At 44.1% G+C, this 20,506-nt stretch overlaps 1 protein-coding gene across 7 annotated transcripts in view; it reads left to right on the top strand.

Annotated features, from left to right (window-relative positions):
* The window catches only part of LOC135546043 (dedicator of cytokinesis protein 10-like), a 181,778-nt gene that overhangs the window by 146,637 nt on the left and 14,635 nt on the right, over nt 1–20,506 (top strand). For 6 of the 7 annotated variants that reach the window (XM_064974130.1, XM_064974129.1, XM_064974128.1 and 3 more), the window contains exons 44-52: nt 262–372; nt 3,095–3,310; nt 6,460–6,517; nt 7,414–7,512; nt 8,261–8,367; nt 8,571–8,693; nt 8,793–8,906; nt 16,335–16,481; nt 19,605–19,815. In XM_064974130.1, the coding sequence (XP_064830202.1) occupies nt 262–372; nt 3,095–3,310; nt 6,460–6,517; nt 7,414–7,512; nt 8,261–8,367; nt 8,571–8,693; nt 8,793–8,906; nt 16,335–16,481; nt 19,605–19,815 (1,186 nt within the window). The remainder of the gene's footprint in view (nt 1–261; nt 373–3,094; nt 3,311–6,459; nt 6,518–7,413; nt 7,513–8,260; nt 8,368–8,570; nt 8,694–8,792; nt 8,907–16,334; nt 16,482–19,604; nt 19,816–20,506) is intronic. The other variant, XM_064974133.1, reaches the window with a different exon arrangement.

Here is a 20,506-nt window from a genome sequence, read left to right as displayed (position 1 = left end):
TGTGGGCTGTGGTTCTTGGGGTGGAGTTGGGGGGGGGGCAGTGTGTGTGTGCGCCAGATCTTTATTTTCACTGTTTTTGCGGTGAACACGGGGCCTAGATAGAGAAAGGCCGGGATGTTTCTATGGCTGTGTTTACCTCTGAAACAGACTGTTTAGCAGCCGATCAGAGACCACACACACATCGCCACACTGTTTTAGAGCGGTTTTGATTAGTACCACCTTCACTCTCTTTCTCTCCTCTCTCTTCACCCGTCCCTTCAGTTGATCAAGGCAGTGAGTCAGCTGATAGCGGATGCTGGCATCGGGGGCTCACGCTTCCAACAGTCGTTGGCCATCATCAATAACTTTGCCAATGGAGATGCTCCTCTCAAGGTGAGAACAGGGACTGGACTGAGAATTGTGCTGCGTTCCAAATGGCACCCTATTCCCTTTATAATCCACCACTGCAACTGGCGGGGTCTCAATTTACTGTTCCGGGGAAGATAGAATACACAAGGTGCAATTTCTAAATTCAGTTGTGCATAAACAGTTTTTCTCTTGATATGTGAGTCATTGATAGTCACTCAATTAACCCACGTCAGCAACATAAAAATGAGATTGGTAAGTTAGTCTAGTGGCCAGCTATCTAAACTTATAGTAATCAAGGTCGAATTAATAGTCAGTCTCACTCAGATATCATATTAAAAACGGCACACATTTCTTTCCACCCTATGGCATAATTAGTAGAATTGGAAGAAATTAACTCAAACTAAAAATAGTGCATGAAATGAGTTATACAATTGCTAAATCTTCTCTCCGCCCCATGGAAAAATGTGTAGAATTGCAGCAAACTAGCTTTAAAACAGCAAAATATTCTCTCCCTCCTATGGCAAAATGTGTAGAATTGCTGTAAATATCTTGTAAACCACAAATTTTCCTCTCTGCCCAATGGCAAAAAAAATAGAATTGTATTTGTCACGTTTCATAAACAGATGTAGACTAACAGTGAAATGCTTACTTACAGGCCCTTCCCAACAATGCAAAGAGAAAAAAACTGGGAAAATCAAAAGATAATAACACAAGGAATAAAAACGCAATGAGTAACGATAACTTGGCTGTATACACAGGGTACCAGTACCGAGTTGATGTGCAGGACTATTAGGTAATTGTTACGGGTCTCGTTACCATCTCCCCTAGACTGTCGGGCCACAAGGGATTCGTAACATAACTCGTGCAATTTTATAATAGTGACAAAGTAAAAGTGAGAATGAAATAACCACGACAACTGAAATGTACCGTCAAACTCAGGGTTTATTAGTAAACACACGGTAATGGGAGGGGGGGCAGGAAAAGGGGCTGAGCTGGACCCAAGGAAAGAAATACTAAGCATCCAAACACCCCTAAGCTAGACTAGCCTATTTCAACAACAGCTAACTAACTAACCAAAAATACAGTGGGTGGTCCGCCCAGTTCTAACTAGTGTTTTTAACTAAGTTTACCTACGGGTAGTGTATGCCCATGGGCAACTTCTCTTGGTTCCCCCTTTTCCCACCAGCAAACAAACACCATAACCAAAAACAATTCTCACAGGTGAGGACAAAGTGATATGGAGGTGCTCAAACAAAAGATAGCTCAATACATAAAGAGCGATAGAGAGACATAGTAGGAGCGGGTGAAACAGAGTGATCTACAGACATATGGCATTTACAGAGAGATTGAGCTCTAGAGCAAACAACTGACAGGGTTTTTAAACCAAGGGAAATGAACTGTGATTGGGTAGGAAACAGGAGGAGGTGTGTCTTCTGATTGATGATTGATTGGTGACTGTTTGTGGAGTGATGATATTCACCTGTGAGGGGAGAAGGAGAGAAAAGAACACAGGATACATACACACACACACCCACAGGATACCTGTATCCGTAAGAGTAATTGAGGTAGATACTGTATGTAGATATAGGTAGGGATAAAGTAACTAGGCAACAGGATAGATAATAAACAGTAACAGCAGCGTATGTGATGAGTCAAAAGAGTTAGTGCAGTAGCAGAGAGAACAGTCTATGACTTGTGTGTCTTTGACCATTTTTAGCACCTTCCTCTGACAATGCATGTATTTGTATTTATTATGGATCTCAATTAGCTGCTGCCAAGCTACTCTTCCTGGGGCCCGGCAAAATTAAGGCAGTTATACACATTTAAAAACATTACAATGCATTTATTACAGCATTCACAACACACCAAGTGTCTACCCTCAGGCCCATACTCCACTACCACATACCTACAATGCAAAATTAATGTGTACTTGTGTGTATAGTGCGTGTTCTCATGTGCGTGTATTCATGTGTCTGTGCTTATGTTTGTGTTTACTTCACAGTCCCCGCTGTTTCATAAGGTGTTTTTTTAACCTACTTTTTAAATCTGATTCTCCTGCTTACATCAGTTACCTGATGTGGAATAGAGTTCCATGTAGTCATGGCTCTATGTAGTGCTGTGCACCTCCCATAGTCTGCTCTGGACTTGTGAAGAGACTGGTGGCATGTCTTGTGGGGTATGCATGGGTGTCTGAGCTGTGTATTTTAAACAGACAGCATAGTACCTTCAGCCTGTCAACACCTCTTACAAAAACAAGTAATGAGGAAGTCAATCTCTCCTCCACTTTGAGCCATGAGAGATTGACATGCATGTCATGAATGTTAGCGCTCCGTGTACATTTTTAAGGGCCAGGCGTGCGGCCCTGTTCTGAGCCAACTGCAATTCTCCTAAGTCCCTCTTTGTGGCACCTGACCACACGACTGAACAGTAGTCCAGGTGCGAGAAAAAAAACAGGGCTTGTAGGGACCTGCCTTGTTGCTTATATGGCAAATAGGGTGGCATTTGGGAGTCAGACCTAGTGTTGAGGAAGTGAGTTTGTGATTCCTCTCTTAACTCCCTCTAGTGACTAATAATGTTTGTATATTGCTGCGATTGTGCATACTGCCCGTGTTTGATCGGATGTGACGTCATGTACATTGTGTCTGTAACTGAGCCTCACAGAAGCCAAAAACCCTTTGTTCTTGTTTACCACTAAAATAATAATCAAGTGTGATGTCAAGTATGTATGATCCATCCGCCCTCCCAGAACACACCGTTCCCTGCCGAGGTGAAAGACTTGACCAAGCGGATCCGCACGGTGTTGATGGCCACGTCCCAGATGAAGGAGCACGAGAAGGACCCGGAGATGCTGGTGGACCTGCAGTACAGCCTGGCCAACTCCTACGCCAGCACCCCCGAGCTCCGGCGCACCTGGCTGGAGAGCATGGCCAAGATACACGTCCGCAACGGAGACCTCTCCGAGGTACATTAGGACTGGGTTACTGGGATATGTTATAGGTTATGTATAGGGTGCAGAGATATGTACAGTGGCTATCATAAGTAGTCACCCCCCCCTCGTTTTCACATTTTGTTGCTTTACAAAGTCAGATTGAAATTAATTTCATTGAGTTTTTTTGTCATAGAGCTACACAAAATACTCCATAATGTCAAAGTGAAAAGTAAATTCTACAAATGAATACAAATTAAATAACAAAAATATAAGCATGGCATAAGTATTCACTGAACAAAAATATAAACGCAGCGTGCAACAATTTCAAAAATGTTACTTCGTTACAGTTCATGTAAGGAAATCAGTCAATTTACATAAATACATTAGGCCATAATCTATGGATTTTACATGACTGAGAATACAGATATGCATGCACCTGTTGTTCACAGATACCTTAATGATAGGTAGGGGCGTGGATCAGACCACCATTTGCCTCGTGCAGCACGACACATCTCCTTCACATAGAGTTGATCAGACTGTTGATTGTGGACTGTGTAATGTTGTGCCACTCCTCTTCAATGGCTGTGTGAAGTTGCTGGATATTGGCGGGGACTGGAACACACTGTTGTACACGTTGATCCAGAGCATCCTAAACATGCTCAATGGGTGACATGTTTGGTGAGTATGCAGGCCATGGAAGAACTGGGACATTTTCAGCATCCAGGAGTTGTGTACAGATCTTTGAGACATTATCATGCTGAAACATGAGGTGATGGTGGCAGATGAATGGCACGACAATGGACCTCAGGATCTCTTCACGGTATATCTGTGCATTCAAATTGCCATCGATAAAATGCAATTGTGTTCGTTGTCCTTAGCTTATGCCTGCCCATATCATAACCCAACCGCCACCATGGGGCACTCTGTTCACAATGTTGATATTAGCAAACCGCTTGCCCACACAACGCCAGACACGCTGCCTGCCATCTGTCCAGCACAGTTGAAACTTCTCCAGATAATAAACAGTGAGTAGCAGCAGTGTACAAAACAAATGGGAGAGGTGTCAATGTAATAGTCCGGTGTCCATTTGATTAATTGTTCAGCAGTCTTATGGCTTGGGGTAGAAGCTGTTAAGGAGCCTTTTGGTCCTAGACATGCCGCTCTGTTTCTGTGCTACTGCACAGCAAGCGGTACCGGTCTATGACTTGGGTGACTGGAGTCTTTGACAATTTTATAGACTTTCCTCTGACACCGCCTTTTATGTAAGTCCTGGTTTGCAGGAAGCTTGGCCCCAGTGATGTACTGGGCCGTACGCACAAACTTCTGTAGTGCCTTACGGTCAGATGCCGAGCAGGCGGTGATGCACCTGGTCAGGATGCTCTCGATGGTGCAGCTGTAGAACCTTTTGAGGAGCTGAGGAACCATGCCAATTAATTTCAGTCTCCTGAGGGGGGAAAGGTTTTGTCGTGCCCTCTTCATGACTGTCTTGGTGTGTTTGGACCATGATAGATTGTTGGTGATGTGGACACCAAGGAACTTAACTCTCGACCCGCTCCAATACAGAGGACCAAGTACACACCCCCGGGGGGCCCCAGTATTGAGAATCAGCATGGCAGATGTGTTGCTATCTACCCTCACCACCTGGGGGCGGCCCGTCAGGAAGTCCAGGATCCAGTTGCAGGGTGGGGGTTAGTCCCAGGGTCCTTAGCTTAGTGATGAGCTTTGTGGGCACTATGGTGTTGAACACTGAGCTGTAGTCAACGAACAGCATTCTGACATAGGTGTTCCTTTTGTCTAGGTGGGAAAGGGCAGTGTGGAGTGCAATTGAGATTGCGTCATCTGTGGATCTGTTGGGGTGGTATGCGAATTGGAGTGGGTCTAGGATATCCGGGAGGATGCTGCCTTTCAAAGCACTTCATGGCTACCAACATGAGTGCCACGGGGCGGTAATCATTTAGGCAGGTTACCTTTGCTTCCTTGTGCACATGGACTATGGTGGTCTGCTTTAAACATGTAGGTATTACAGACTCAGTTGAGAGGTTGAAAAGAGGTTGAAAATGTCAGTGAAGACACGTGCCAGTTGTTCCGCACATGCTTTGAGTACATGTCCTGGTAATCCATCTGGCCCCGCGGCTTTATGAATGTTGACCGGTTTAATGGTCTTGCTCACATCAGCTACCGAGAGTGTTATCACACAGTCATCCAGCTGGTGCCCTCGTGCATGCGCGTACCAGGATAAAAAAAAAAGATGGAGCTAAACACAAGCATAATCCTAGAGGATGCTTTCCACCAGACAATGGGATACAAATTCGCCTTTCAGCAGGACACTACGCTACAAGGCCAAATCTACACTAGGGTTGCTTACCAAGCAGACAGTGAATGTGCCAAGTTACAGTTTTGACTTCAATCTGCTTGAAAATCTATGGCAAGACTTGAAAATTGCTGTGTAGCCATGACCCCCAACACCTTGACAAGAGCTTGAAGAATTTTGAAAATAATAATGGGCAAATATTGTACAATCCAGGTGTGCAAAGCACTTAAAGACTAACCCAGGAGGACTCACAGCTGTAATCGCTGCCAAAGGTGTTTCTAACATGTATTGACTCGGAGGTGAATACGGATCTAATCAAGGAATATTAGTGTTTAATTTTTCATTACTTTTTAAGAAATGTTAGAATTATTTCCGTACTTTGACATTAAAGAATATTTTGTGTAGATTTACATTATTCATAATTAATTCATCATTAACTTTTGGTTCATGCATGTGACTTCATCTTTAAACTGAGATATCCCTATCCATTCTCAAAGCAATGTTCTGGGCATACAGCCAAATTGCTTATACTGACAGTAAGGACTCACTGTATCATCCCACCTCTGACAACAGTGGAACATTTTTAGAGGGTAATTCAAACTACTTGAGACTGCCACAGTGTTTATAATGCACTTGCCAAGACTAGGGTTGTTACACTGTGATAGTGTTCAGGGGCCATATCAGAGCATCTCAGAGTAGGAGTACTGATCTAGAATCATCTCCCCCTGTCCATGTAGTCTTATAAATTGTGATCTAAAAGTCAGAACTGATCCTAGATCAGCACTCCTACTGTGGGACACCTAGTTAATGATGTGTTGGTATCTGTGATTAAGCTGTTCACCTCTTTCCATCCTGTTCGTCTGTCCCTCAGGCGGCCATGTGTTACATCCACATCTCAGCCCTGATCGCTGAGTCCCTCAAAAGGAGAGGTGAGAACAGCCCGGTGGGCCGCAACATGCCAGTGCTGCTGACAAGCTTCTGCAGATGTGTATGTGTGCGTGCTTGTGCTCTCTAGCGTGTGCGTGTGGAGAACCTCTAACCACTGCTTGTGAGTCTTCTGGCCCGTCTGCCCATCGATTGGCTGGACAGCATGTGTGACATCATCATTCAGCACTGTGTGCATATGGCTACTGTAAGCCTCTCTGCGCAAACATCTGTTTCTAACGACTTTGACTGCGTGTGTAGGGGTGGAAATGGTATGAGTGTGTTGATATGTGTGTGTCTGTGCGTGCATGCTTGTGGATTTGTTATACACTGTGTACGTGTGCATGCTTTTGTGTGTTGGCATATGACTTATTTGGGTGTGAGAAGAGAGGTTAGTCAGAGCTGAGTTTTGTGTTTCACAACCCCACTGTTTGGAAAACAATGACATCATCCAATCAGAGACCATCATCCACAGAGACCTCTATGTGCCACAGTACTGGCCATCTACTCTTTATTCTCTCACACACAAACATGGGCTGCGTCCCAAATAGCACCCTATGTTTGTGTATGAGAGGGTAAAGTGTGGATAGGGTGCCATTTGGGACGTAGCCGGCATCTGCTGCTGTGAGTGCGACTTCACCTCCTCTCGTGTGTAGTGTGCACTACTATGACGTGGGAAGGCGGTGTCTCCATCTGCACGTGTGTGTGTGTGCTTGCTAGCCCATGCTTCACCGTTCAGAGCCTGAGCCGTCATCTCTCGCTCTCGCTTTCCGCCGCTCGCCGTGTGTGGAAAGCATGCCCTGTAAAAGCACTGGCTTGTCGTGAAGTGAAAAAAGGCAAAGCAGCAAGTGGAAAGTTAAATTGTGTAGAGTAAACTCCTATATTCCTCCTTATAACGCAGGCTACTGGAAACCTGACAAGGCCAGGATGTCAAGTGTGGTTCCTGAGGAGCCCAATGTCATTAACTGTAGCCCCTTACTAACCCCCCGAGATGGAGAAAGTGAGTGTGCTGCCCTGGGACCGGCCATGGAACAGGGATGCGTAAAGGGTGGGGGGGATTCAAGCTACGCTGACTTCAGAATCAGAACTTTATTCGCCAAGTACATTTACATCTACCAGGAATTTAACGTTGTGAAATGGTGCTGACAGCAATAAACAGAGTATGTAGAACGTACACATAATCTACATACAGTATAGTCCACTGAAATTGCTTTGCAATACCACTTAGAATGAAGCAATGTATTGGACATTCATTCTAAGAGGTATGCTGAACAAACGCTATGACTCAAAAGACTAACAGAATGGAGTACAGTGTTTTGAAGTCCACTGATTTTGCCTTTACTATTGAAAGATGTCTGGATGTCTGTGGTCTACCTTGCCTTTTGAGAGATGCCTTTATTGATGTCCACCCAAGTTTCACTTGATATGTGTAAAGAAAGCACGCTCACAATGAATGGAGTTACTGTTCTTTGTTTGAGGTTTGTTGATATGGAACACAAGGAATGTTAAGTACCACAGTGTTACTGTGTGTGTGTGTGTGTGTGTGTGTGTGTGTGTGTGTGTGTGTGTGTGTGTGTGTGTGTGTGTGTGTGTGTGTGTGTGTGTGTGTGTGTGTGTGTGTGTGTGTGGGGGGGGATAACATGATAACATGTACACAAGCATAAAGAGGAGTGACAACATGTTGTTCCTTTGAGCTCTCGCTCTGATGTCCCTCCTTCTCTGATGTCATATCCTGTGTGAAATCTCAGCGTCGTTCTCCATGGGCTGGGCGGCCTTCCTGTGCATCTCACCGAACGTGAAGGAAGAGGGGGCCATGAAAGAGGACACAGGGACTCAAGATACCCCCTACACTGAGGTACCTTCACCCCTACTGGGTCCTGTACAAAGAATTGTATAGAATTTTCAGCTCAGATTTGGAAGATCATTCAATGACAATACAATGCAGAACCTGACAAGAGAAGCATGATATTTGAGATGCGTCCTTGTAGTTTCTTGTATAGGTTTATCTATCTACTCTTCTTCTCTGTAACTTGCGTCCTATACTTCCTGTGTATGTAGGATACTCTAGTGGAGCAGCTGGAGCTGTGTGTGGACTACCTGTGGAAGTCTGAGAGGCACGAGCTCATCGCCGATATCAACAAGCCCGTCATTGCCGTCTTTGAAAAGAGGCGAGATTTCAAGGTGACTGGGTGGATAGGACAAGGTTGTTTCTTTACCAGGCCAGAGACACTCGGACAGGAAGGGGATAGTTGTGATTGACATTTTGTGTGTGATCCACAGAGGCTATCGGAGCTGTACTACGACATCCACCGCTCCTACCTGAAGGTGACAGAGGTTGTGAACTCTGAGAAGCGTCTGTTTGGCCGATACTACCGCGTGGCGTTCTATGGACTGGTAAGTGCCATCAGAGCCACAGAAAACAATGAAAATGACAAACACACCTTATAGAAAGGTGTGTGTTTACCATGTTCCTAGCCTGAGTGCCAGTCTGTTTGTGCTATCATACTAACTCCTTGTTACTCATTGTCATGTTTGGCATCGATCTGGACCGCACACACAGACTGGCTCTCAGGCTAGCGTGTACCATCCCTGCTCCGGGATTCAATCCTTCAGGTCTCGGGAGGAGGAAATGTCACACCGCAATGCGCTAGCTTCAACTAGCGTCTACTAGCTTGATAGCCTCCACATCTGCAGCATACATGCAATAGCTATAGCCCTCTGGTACAAACCCAGACCCATAGGTATTCTCACCGAGTATCTGTCTTTTGTCGCATAACTCCTACATTCAGTAAGCTGGTTGGACTCATCTTAGAAGAGCCTGAATCCTTTAGACATTTAACCTTTGGTGAATGGGGAGAGGGGTGGATCACAACTTGTTTCTTTAATTCCTCCATCTGCTCTTTTTCTTTTCTTCCTTTTGGTTTTTCTGTATCAAGATTGCGGTAAGTTTTTGTCTCTCTTTTTGTTTCCTACGTTCTCTTTTCCCTCTCTTCTCGCATCACCGGTAGTAACTTCTCTAACCTGTCTTCTAAGATATATACATGTATACCTATATGATATGTATACCTACCGGGGCTTGGGGTTGATTCTATATAAATTCAGAATAAAGTGGGGGAAAAATGTCCCTCATTTAAAAGAGATGAGGAAATGAATAAGGGGATTGGAATGTCAGTTTACTTCCTGAGTTGAAAGAGCTTAAATAGAATTTATCCCAACCCTGATACCTCCCCCGATACCCACATCCTATAATCTCCAGTAATCTTTTTCCATTCAATGATCCCAATCTCTAATCTCTAGCTCCTGTGAACAGATCTTAGAACAGTTGGTGTCAAGATGACATAGCAGCATACATGCAGGCAGTCCAGACCAGGGCCTGTATTCACAAAGCATCTCAGAGTGGGACTGCTGCTTTTAGGATCTGTTTAGCATTTTAAGTCATAATGAATTAGAGGGGCGATCTGATCCTAGATCAGCACTTCTACTCTGAGACACTTTATGAATACGGCCCTGGTAATGAATGTTGGAATGGAGGGCTCTTTCTCAACTCATCTCTCCTCGATTCCTCGCAGCCTCCTCTCCAAACCGAGGGTCCAAGTGAAGGGACCCTGGACTAGGGTTTGAATATATTCCCGGTATTTTACAAATGTTCCACCCCTAGAGTAAATCACTTTTTTTCCCAGGTATCCCGGTATTTCCTGCCAAAACCGTAAATGTCATTCAAAAGCATATGAAGCAGGGCCTCCTGAATAGGGCAGAGGTCTAAGGAACTGCATCGGAGTGCTCGCTGTACCACTAGAGATCCTGGTTCGTATCCAGGCCCTGTCGCAGCTGGCCACGACCGGGAGACCCATGCTGGGCGCACAATTGGCTCAGCATCATCTAGGTTAGGGGAGAGTTTGAACGGCTGGTATGTCGCCAGGTGTTTCCTCCGACACATGGGTGTGGCTGGCTTCCTGATTAAGCAGGCATTGTGTCAAGAGGCAGGGTCGCGTTTCAAAGGCTCTTGACGTTCACCTCTCCCGAGTCTGTAAGGGAGTTGCAGCGATGGTACAAGACTAACTACCAATTGGGGAGACAGAGGGGACATTTAAAAAAAAATGGCCTATATCTGGTTTTTATTAGAGCTTTAATCGAAAATTCAAGCCTGATGCTGGATAACGGCACAATCATTTGGCCTTTTTTGGGCTAGGGCTCATAAAATGTCTTTAATGTGTGGTTTATACATTAAAGACATTTTATGAGCCCAAGCCCAAAGAAGCCCAAATGATTGTGCTGTTATCCAATACATATATGATATATAGGCTACTGCACATTACGCACAACAAAAAAACATGAAATCCCGTTTTGTAGCTACCAATATGCTCTCTTGGGTAAATAAATGAAACTAGCTCCAGTAGGATATTTGTGAACTGTATTACTGTACTGTATTGTATTATTGGACTGGAATTACACACCTCGTTCAAACCATGATAAAGCTTAGAGAACATGTGATTCTGGTGCCGCACATGTGACCTACAAAGTTGCAAGCATAGGCTAGCGAATTTGGTTTTAATTTTGAAATATAACAGAGCCTATTTGTATCATTAGTAGGCTGACTCATATATACCTTTTCATAATATTTCCCCTAATGTTATAAGCCTACCTCCTCTTTCTATTGTAGTTGCCTCATTCCTTCCTCGCTTTCAATCATTCTAATGACATGCTTTAATAATATAGGTCTAGAATCAGATGTGGACGGCTTTCATTTCTCTTCACGAAGATTGAATGGTTATGGGTCTGAATGAATAACTACTATAGCCTACCGCCATTGCACGCTCGTTCTTCTTTCAACCTGCCCATGAGTTCTATTGGCTGCTGTATTTAACATTCAGAAAAAAAATAGATTGTGTCCCTCTTCGAATTGTCTATTGGTATGACAAATACCCCCCCCCCCCCCCCAAAAAAAAAACATGTCCAGCAAGCTATTTTTGGTCTATCTTTTCCTGCATGGGACTCCAAGAGCTGAGGAGCTTTTGTTAAGGAGAGAAGCCAGCGGCGCACAGGTGCATGCACATTGCCCAATCGCCACAGGCTAGTTAGAAGCTTATTATGCATAACCCCTCATTCATTACCTGAAAGAGGTAGGCTAGGACATATACAGCTCTGAAAAAAATGAAGAGACCACTGCAAAATGATCAGTTTCTCTGGTTTTACTATTTATAGATATGTGTTTGGGTAAAATTAACATTTTGGTTTTATTCTATAAACTACTGACAACATTTCTCCCAAATTCCAAATAAATATATTGTCATTTAGAGGATTTATTTGCAGAAAATGACAAATGGTCAGAATAACAAAAAAAGATAGTGTTGTCAGACCTCGAATAATGCAAAGAAAATAAGTTCATATTCAATTTTAAACAACACAATACTAATGTTTTAACTGAGGAAGAGTTCAGAAATCAATATTTGGAATAACCCTGATTTCCAATCACAGCTTTCATGCATCTTGGCATGCTCTCCACCAGTCTTTCACGTTGACTTCCGGCGCCGACAGAGATGGCCGCCTCGCTTCGCGTTCCTAGGAAACTATGCAGTATTTTGTTTTTTTATGTGTTATTTCTTAGGTTTTATTACATACAGTCGGGTGGAACTACTGGATATAAGAGCAACGTCAACTCACCATCATGAAGACCAGGAATACGACTTTCCAGAAGCGGGTCCTGTGTTTTGCCCACCACCCAGGACAATGGATCAGATCCCAGCCGGCGAACCAAAACTATTACGCCATAAAAGGGGCAGAAGAAGCAGTCTTCTGGTCAGGCTCCGGAGACGGGCACATCGCGCACCGCTCCCCCGCATACTACTCGCCAATGTCCAGTCTCTTGACAACAAGGTTGATGATGAAATCCGAGCAAGGGTAGCATTCCACAGAGACATAAGAGACTGTAACGTTCTTTGCTTCACGGAAACATAGCTCACTCGAGAAACGCTATCGGAGTCGGTACAGCCAGCTGGTTTCTTCATACATCGCGCCGACAGAAACAAGCATCTTTCTGGTAAGAAGAGGGGCGGGGGAAGTATGCCTTATGATTAACGAGACGTGGTCTGATCATAACAACATACAGGAACTCAAGTCCTTCTGTTCACCTGACTTAGAATTCCTCACAATCAAATGTCAACCCCATTATCTACCAAGAGAATTCTCTTCGATTATAATCACAGCCGCATATATTCCCCCCCAAGCAGACACATCGATGGCCCTGAACGAACTTTATTTGACTCTATGTAAACTGAAAATCACATATCCTGAGGCTGCATTCCTTGAAGCTGGGGATTTTAACAAAGCTAATCTGAAAACAAGACTCCCTAAATTCTATCAGCATATCGATTGTGCTACCAGGGTTGGTAAAACCCTGGATCATTGTTATTATAACTTCCGCGACGTATATAAGGCCCTCCCCCACCCTCCTTTCGGAAAAGCTGACCACGGCTTCATTTTGTTGCTTCCAGCCTATAGACAGAGACTAAAACAGGAAGCTCCTGCGATCAGGACTGTTCAATGCTGGTCTGAACAATCTGATTCCACACTTCAAGATTGCTTCGATCACGTGGATTGGGATATGTTCCACATTGCGTCAACAACATTGATGAATACGCTGATTTGGTGAGCGAGTTTATTAGTGCACCTGCGATGTCGTACCCACCACAACTATTAAAACATTCCCAAACCAGAAACCGTGGATTGATGGCAGCATTCATGCAAAACTGAAAGCGCAAACCACTGCTTTTAACTAGGGCAAGGTGACCTGAAACATGACCGAATACGAACAGTGTAGCTATTCCCTCCGCAAGGCAATCAAACAAGCTTAGCGTCAGCATGGAGACAAAGTAGAGTCGCAATTCAACGGCTCAGACACGAGGTATGTGGCAGGGTCTACAGTCAATCACGGACTACAAAAATAAAACCAGCCCTGTTGCGGACCAGGAGGTCTTGCTCCCAGGCAGACTAAACAACTTCTTTGCTCGCTTTGAGGACAATACAGTGCCACTGACACGGCCCGATACAAAAACCTGCGGAATCTCCTCCACTGCAGCCGATGTGAGTAAAACATTTAAACGCGTTAACCCTCGCAAGGCTGCAGGCCCAGACGGCATCCCCAGCCGCATCCTCAGAGCATGCGCAGACCACCTGGCTGGTGTGTTTACGGACATTATTCAATCAATCCTTATCCCACATGCTTCAAGAGGGCCACCATTGTTCCTGTTCCCAAGAAAGCTAAGGTAACTGAGCTAAACGACTACCGCCCCGTAGCACTCACTTCCGTCATCATGAAGTGCTTTGAGAGACTAGTCAAGGACCATATCACCTCCACCCTACCCACTCCAATTTGCTTACCGCCCCAATAAGTCCACAGACGATGCAATCGCAACCACACTGCACACTGCCCTAACCCATCTGGACAAGAGGAATTCCTATGTGAGAATGCTGTTCATCGACTACAGCTCAGCATTTAACACCATAGTACCCTCCAAACTCGTCATCAAGCTCGAGACCCTGGATCTCGACCCTGCCCTGCGAAACTGGGTACTGGACTTCCTGACGGGCCGCCCCCAGGTGGTGAGGGTAGGTAACAACATCTCCACCCGCTGATACCGCAACACTGGGGCCTCACAAGGGTGCGTTCTGAGCCCTCTCCTGTACTCCCTGTTCACCCACGACTGCGTGGCCACGCACGCCTCCAACTCAATCATCAAGTTTGCGGACGACACAACAGTGGTAGGCTTGATTACCAACAACGACGAGACGGCCCACCCCCCTATCCACATCGACGGGACAGTAGTGTAGAGGGTATTAAGTTTTAAGTTCCTCGTCGTACACATCACGGACAAACTGAATTGGTCCACCCACACAGACAGTGTGGTGAAGAAGGCTCAGCAGTACCTCTTCAACCTCAGGAGGCTGAAGAAATTTGGCTTGTCACCAAAAGCACTCAAACTTTTACAGATGAACAATCGAGAGCATCCTGTCGGGCTGTATCACCGCCTGGTACGGCAAATGCTCTGCCCACAACCGTAAGGCTCTCCAGAGGGTAGTGAGGTCTGCACAACGCATCACCTGTGGCAAACTACCTGCCCTCCAGGACACTTACACCACCCGATGTCACAGGAAGGCCATAAAGATCATTAAGGACAACAACCACCCGAGCCACTGCCTGTTCACCCCGCTATCATCCAGAAGGCGAGTTCAGGACAGGTGCATCAAAGCAGGGACCGAGAGACTGAAAACAGCTTCTATCTCAAGGCCATCAGACTGTTAAACAGCCACCACTAACATTGAGTGGCTGCTGCCAACATACTGACTCAACTCCAGCCACTTTAATATTGGAAAAATGTATGTAAAAAATGTATCACTAGCCACTTTAAACAATGCCACTTAATATAATGTTTACATACCCTACATTATTCTTCTCATATGGATATATTGTACTCAATACCATCTACTGCATCTTGCCTATGCCGTTCTGTACCATCACTCATTCATATATCTTTATGTACATATTCTTCATCCCTTTACACTTGTGTGTATATGGTAGTTGTTGTGAATTGTTAGGTTAGATTACTCGTTGGTTATTACTGCATTGTCGGAACTAGAAGCACAAGCATTTCGCTACACTCGCATTAACATCTGCTAACCATGTGTATTTGACATTGCTGTTGAGTGACTTTATGCCATTCCTGTTATTTTGATCATTTTCTGCAAATAAATGCTCTAAATGACAATATTTTGGGGGGGAATTTGGGAGAAATGTTGTCAGTGGTTTATAGAATAAAACCAAAATGTTAATTTTACTCAAACACGTACCTATAAATAGTAAAACCATAGAAACTGATCATTTTGCAGTGGTCTCTTCATTTTTTCCAGAGCTGTATATCAATATTGAACAGGATCATCTATTTTGGATGCAATTTGAATGGAATTGATGAGAAGAGAGGGGAAGACTGCTCCATTTCACGTCATGCTGTTGATATAAATCGTTTATTGTAGTTTACCGGTTTATCGCTGTATTTTATCCCGGGAAAAGAGAGTGATTTTGGGCCGTAAATCGCAGTAACCGGGTTCCCACCATTCAACCCTACCCTGGACCTTTTACCCCGATACGGTTGAGAAAGAGACGAGGACATAGGATGCAAGGAATCGAAGAAAGACAAATTGAGTCAGCACCAAGGAGTTGATTCTTAAGGAAAGAGCACACTGTCCGAAAATAATCCTCATTGCCCTTTGACCCAACGGTGCTTTGAGAATGACCTCTGACATCTGAATGGCCTCTGTTTCATCCAGAACATAACATTGCAATTTTGCCAGTGCCTTTTATGATTACGATTGTGTTCTAACAAGCTGACATAACACTAAGAAACACATGACTAGACTGATAGGTAAGTGCAGTAAACCACTAGGGGGTGATGTGAGCCTAGATTTTCCAGCTAAGGATTATTCATATTCAGCTAAGGGATATAGAAAAAGAAATCAATGGGCTATAGTTGTAAGAAATACACATACTCTTCAAAGTATCGAAGCAGACATTGCATTCTACAGTTTGGTCAAATAACAGAAGTTCTATCCGCACTATTGGTTAGAGCCTATAAGTAAGCATTTCACTGTAAGGTGTCCACTGTACAGAAACCGTTGTATTCGGCGCACGTGACAAATAAACTTTGATTTGATTCTTATTCAGAGTGACTTAGTCAGAAACACAGACAAACATGCACACACACACACACACACACACAGGATGTGTGTGTGTGTGTGTGTGTGTTGGGTAACATGGTGTTTCTGTAACAGGGTTTCTTTGAGGAAGAGGAGAGTAAAGAGTTCATATATAAGGAGCCCAAGCTGACAGGACTGTCCGAGATCTCCCAGAGGCTCCTCAAACTCTACTCGGACAAGTTTGGGGCCGACAACGTCAAGATGATCCAGGACTCCAACAAGGTCAGTCTACTACCTCCCCCCAGCGTCCAAACACTGTCACATGGATATGTTTCATATACAGTATTATTCAAAGTGTATCGGGCCTCTTTAGTCCTTGTCTCTGTGACTTTCATAGAAAGATTGCTGTCAAAATGTTGTAAATGAATTCATGTACTACTACATTTGGTCAGCAATCTTTCTCCATAGAAAAGCAGCCAGTGAAGTAGTGATTCATTTAGACCATGCCTCTCCAACAGGTCCATTGCTCACCAAACACTTTTGAAAGTATATGCAATTTTAATGTGTTCCATCACAAACTGCCATAACACATCTCACAAGTATGAGACACCGCAATCTCCCAGCTGCTATGTAATCAACGCAACTTGACATTATTCCACCCCTGGTTAGCCACTATCGGCTTAAAAAGACAAACCTAACCCAATATCTGCAAATTAATTTCCAGCAATATTGCCCCAGTGTGTCAGTGTGGTGCATGTGTTTGTCTATCCCTCCCTGTGTAGGCAGTTGATGTGATAACCGTTTAAATGAAATGTTAACGGCACGGTAGGTTTACCTGACAGAAGTATATCATTTGTATCTTTTATTTGTTATTTGCTATGAAATGAGCATCAGCAGCATCGCTAGACCGGCACATTAGACTGCACATTCCTCACTCGCTAGATGCGCAATGAAAGGGCCAGATGTGCAATTAATGGAGCATTTACACTCAAAAATCTCAATTCTTCCAGACATATACACATCAGCAACCACAGCGAGTAAAGTCACTGCAACCCTGAACAAAGAGCTGCAGTCAGTTTAGAAAAAAAGGTGACCAGTAATAAACTGGTCCTGAACATCTCTAAAACTAATAGCATTGTATTTGGTACAAAGTTGAGGAGACTAAATTACTTGGCGTTATCTTAGATTGTAAATTATCATGGCCAAAACATATGCTGTGGATTCAATGGTTGTGACGATGGGGAGAGTTCTATCCGTGGTAAAGAGAGGCTTTGCTTTTTTGACACCACGCTCCACAAAACAAGTCCTGCCAGCTTTAGTTGAATCTTATCTTGATTATTGTGTGTTTTAAAGGTCACATGTACAGGTGTGATTACTGTAAAAATGTTAGGCTCTGAGCTCCAACATGCAGGACAAGTGAAATAAAATACTGAAAATGGTATTATAAAATCAATAGAAATAGCACTATATACATCATAACTATAGCAGTGATTAATAATATATCCCATTTAGCAGACGCTTTTGTCCAAAGCGACTTACAAGTCGGCTGGGGCCACTACTTTTTTACATATGGGTGGCCCCAGCGGGAATCGAACCCACGACGCTTGGCGTTGCAAGCGCCATGCTCTACCGACTGAGCCACACAGGACTTAATAAATAAATGTCCAGAGTAAAAACTGTTGAGGGGGTGGGGGGGGGGGGGGTGACCATAGGCGGAGTAGCATGACCATTGTGCGGGGACCAAGTGAAATAAAAACGAGAAAAATTATATATTATGATATTGTCAAGACCTGCAAAGAAGGACCGCGTTAAGCTGCAGCTTGGCACCGAACAGAACGGCACGTTTTGCTCTTCATTAAAATCAGAGGGCTAATATCAATACCATGGCATGCCAGTCTCTCTTGGCTAACAGTTGAGGAACGACTGACTTCATCACTACTTTTTATAAGAAACATGAATTTTTTGCATATTCAACTTACACACACAACTTACACACACACTTACCCCACCAGACATGCCACCAGCGGTCTTTTCACAGTCTCCAGAACCTGTTTCCAAAAAACGAATAAAGCAACACCTATGTATGGTCTTAATTTGAGGCAATTTGCTACAGGGCGGCAGCATAGCCTAGTGGTTAGAGCGTTGGACTAGTAACTGGAAGGTTGTGAGTTCAAACCCCTGAGCTGACAAGGTACTAATCTGTCGCTCTGCCCCTGAACAGGCAGTTGACCCACTGTTCCCAGGCTGTCATTGAAAATAAGAATGTGTTCTTAACTGACTTGCCTGGTTAAATAAAGGAAAAATAAAAAGCAGGAAAACAATCCTGCAGCAACAGGAGATGTCAATTATTGTGTGTTTTATCCATTTTTTTATGTGTAGGGGTTGATACATTTTTCGTTAGGGCAAATCAAGTCTGAAATGTCCAAGTGGAAATGACAAACTTCAGAGGCCTTTCAAACCTCAAATACATTGCAAATTTGCATTTTCAGTGGTGCACGAAAATTCCTGCAACAACAGGATGATCAAATTAAGATACGACATCTGTGTGTACTGACATGTATGTGTAACTGATAGATGCATACTGTACACACACACACACACACACACACACACACACACACACACACACACACACACACACACACACACACACACACACACACACTACATGTTAATGTATTTAAATTGTAACGTCTTTTGTCTGTAATGTCTTTTTTGTTATGTGTCGGACCCCAGTAAGACTAGCTGTCTCTATTGGCGTCGGGTAATGGAGATCCTAATCAAATCTAAATATACACTTCATCGTTCACCATATATCAGTGCATTCGGAAAATATTCAGACCTCTTGACTTTTTCCACATTTTCTTACTTTCAGCTTTATTCTAAAATTGATTAAATCGTTTTTTCCCCTCATCAATCTACAGACAATGCCACATAATGACAAAGCAAAAACAGGATTAGATCATTTTTTTTGCAAATTTATAACAAATAAATATTTGAAATATCGCATTTACATAAGTATTCAGACCCTTTACTCAGTACTTTGTTGAAGCACCTTTGGTAGCGATTACAGCCAGTAGGTAGTCGCCTTGCATGCCAGGCTTCGAGGTAGAGCAGCTGAGTGACTACACAAGACTGACTATGAGACTGACTCAACAAGACTAAAGAGACCAACACAATTCGTTAGACTGATCCTTTTAAGAGAGCAGGGTCGTTAGACACCAAATGGTGGAAAACGGACCAAAATGGGGAGAGACTACCTGAATTTGTCCAGTAAGTAATTCTTGTTTTTGTTTGCGAAACATTTTCCATTGCAAAAATGTTTTGCCACGGTTTTCTACGTAGTGAACTAATGAATACGACCCAGACTGTGAACTGATTGTGCTGTTTGATATAACCCACCAGGTAAATCCTAAAGACCTGGACTCCAAGTACGCCTACATCCAGGTGACCTACGTAGTGCCCTACTTCGACAACAAGGAGCAGCAGGGGAAGAAGACTGACTTCGAGCGACATCACAACATCAATCGCTTCGTGTTCGAGACGCCTTTCACTCTGTCGGGGAAGAAACATGGCGACGTGGAGGAACAGTGCAAGAGACGCACCATACTAACCAGTGAGTTATTAAAAATATAATTTTTGCTAATATTTGTATCCAAAGAACTGTCAACATTTACTGTCACATACACCACATGGCCAAAGGTATGTGGACACGTGTTCGTCGGACTTCTCATTCCAAAATCATGGGCATTAATATGGATTTGGTCCCCTCTCTTGCTGCTATAACAGCCTCCACCCTTCTGGGAAGGCTTTCCCAGAAGATGTTGGAACAATGCTGCGGGGGCTTCATTTAGCCACAAGAGCATTAGTGAGGTGGGGCACTGATATTGGGACAGGTGGCGTTCTCCTGGCATCCGCCAAACCCAGATTCGTCTGTCCGACTACCACATGGTGAAGCGTGATGCATCACTCCAGAGAACGCGTTTCCACTGCTCTGGAGTCCAAAGGCGGCGATCTTAACACCACTCCCCCCGATGCTTGGCATTGCACATGGTGATCTTACGCTTGTGTGCGGCTGCTCAGACATGGAAAGCCATTTCATGAAGCTCCTGGTGAACAGTTATTGTGCTGATGTTGCTTCCAGTGGCAGTTTGGAACTCGGTAGTGAGTGTTGCAACCGAGGAAAGACCTTTTTTACATGCTAAGCGCATCAGCATTCGGGGTTCCCGCTCTGTGAGCATGTGTGGCCTACCACTTCGTGGCTGAGCCATTGTTGCTCCTAGATGTTTCCACTTCATAATAACTGC

Source organism: Oncorhynchus masou, chromosome 9, assembly GCF_036934945.1.
Source record: "Oncorhynchus masou masou isolate Uvic2021 chromosome 9, UVic_Omas_1.1, whole genome shotgun sequence".
Taxonomy (NCBI): Eukaryota; Metazoa; Chordata; class Actinopteri; order Salmoniformes; family Salmonidae; genus Oncorhynchus; species Oncorhynchus masou.
The sequence above is the reverse complement of the archived record's forward strand: the minus strand, read 5'-3'. Positions and strand labels throughout refer to the sequence as shown.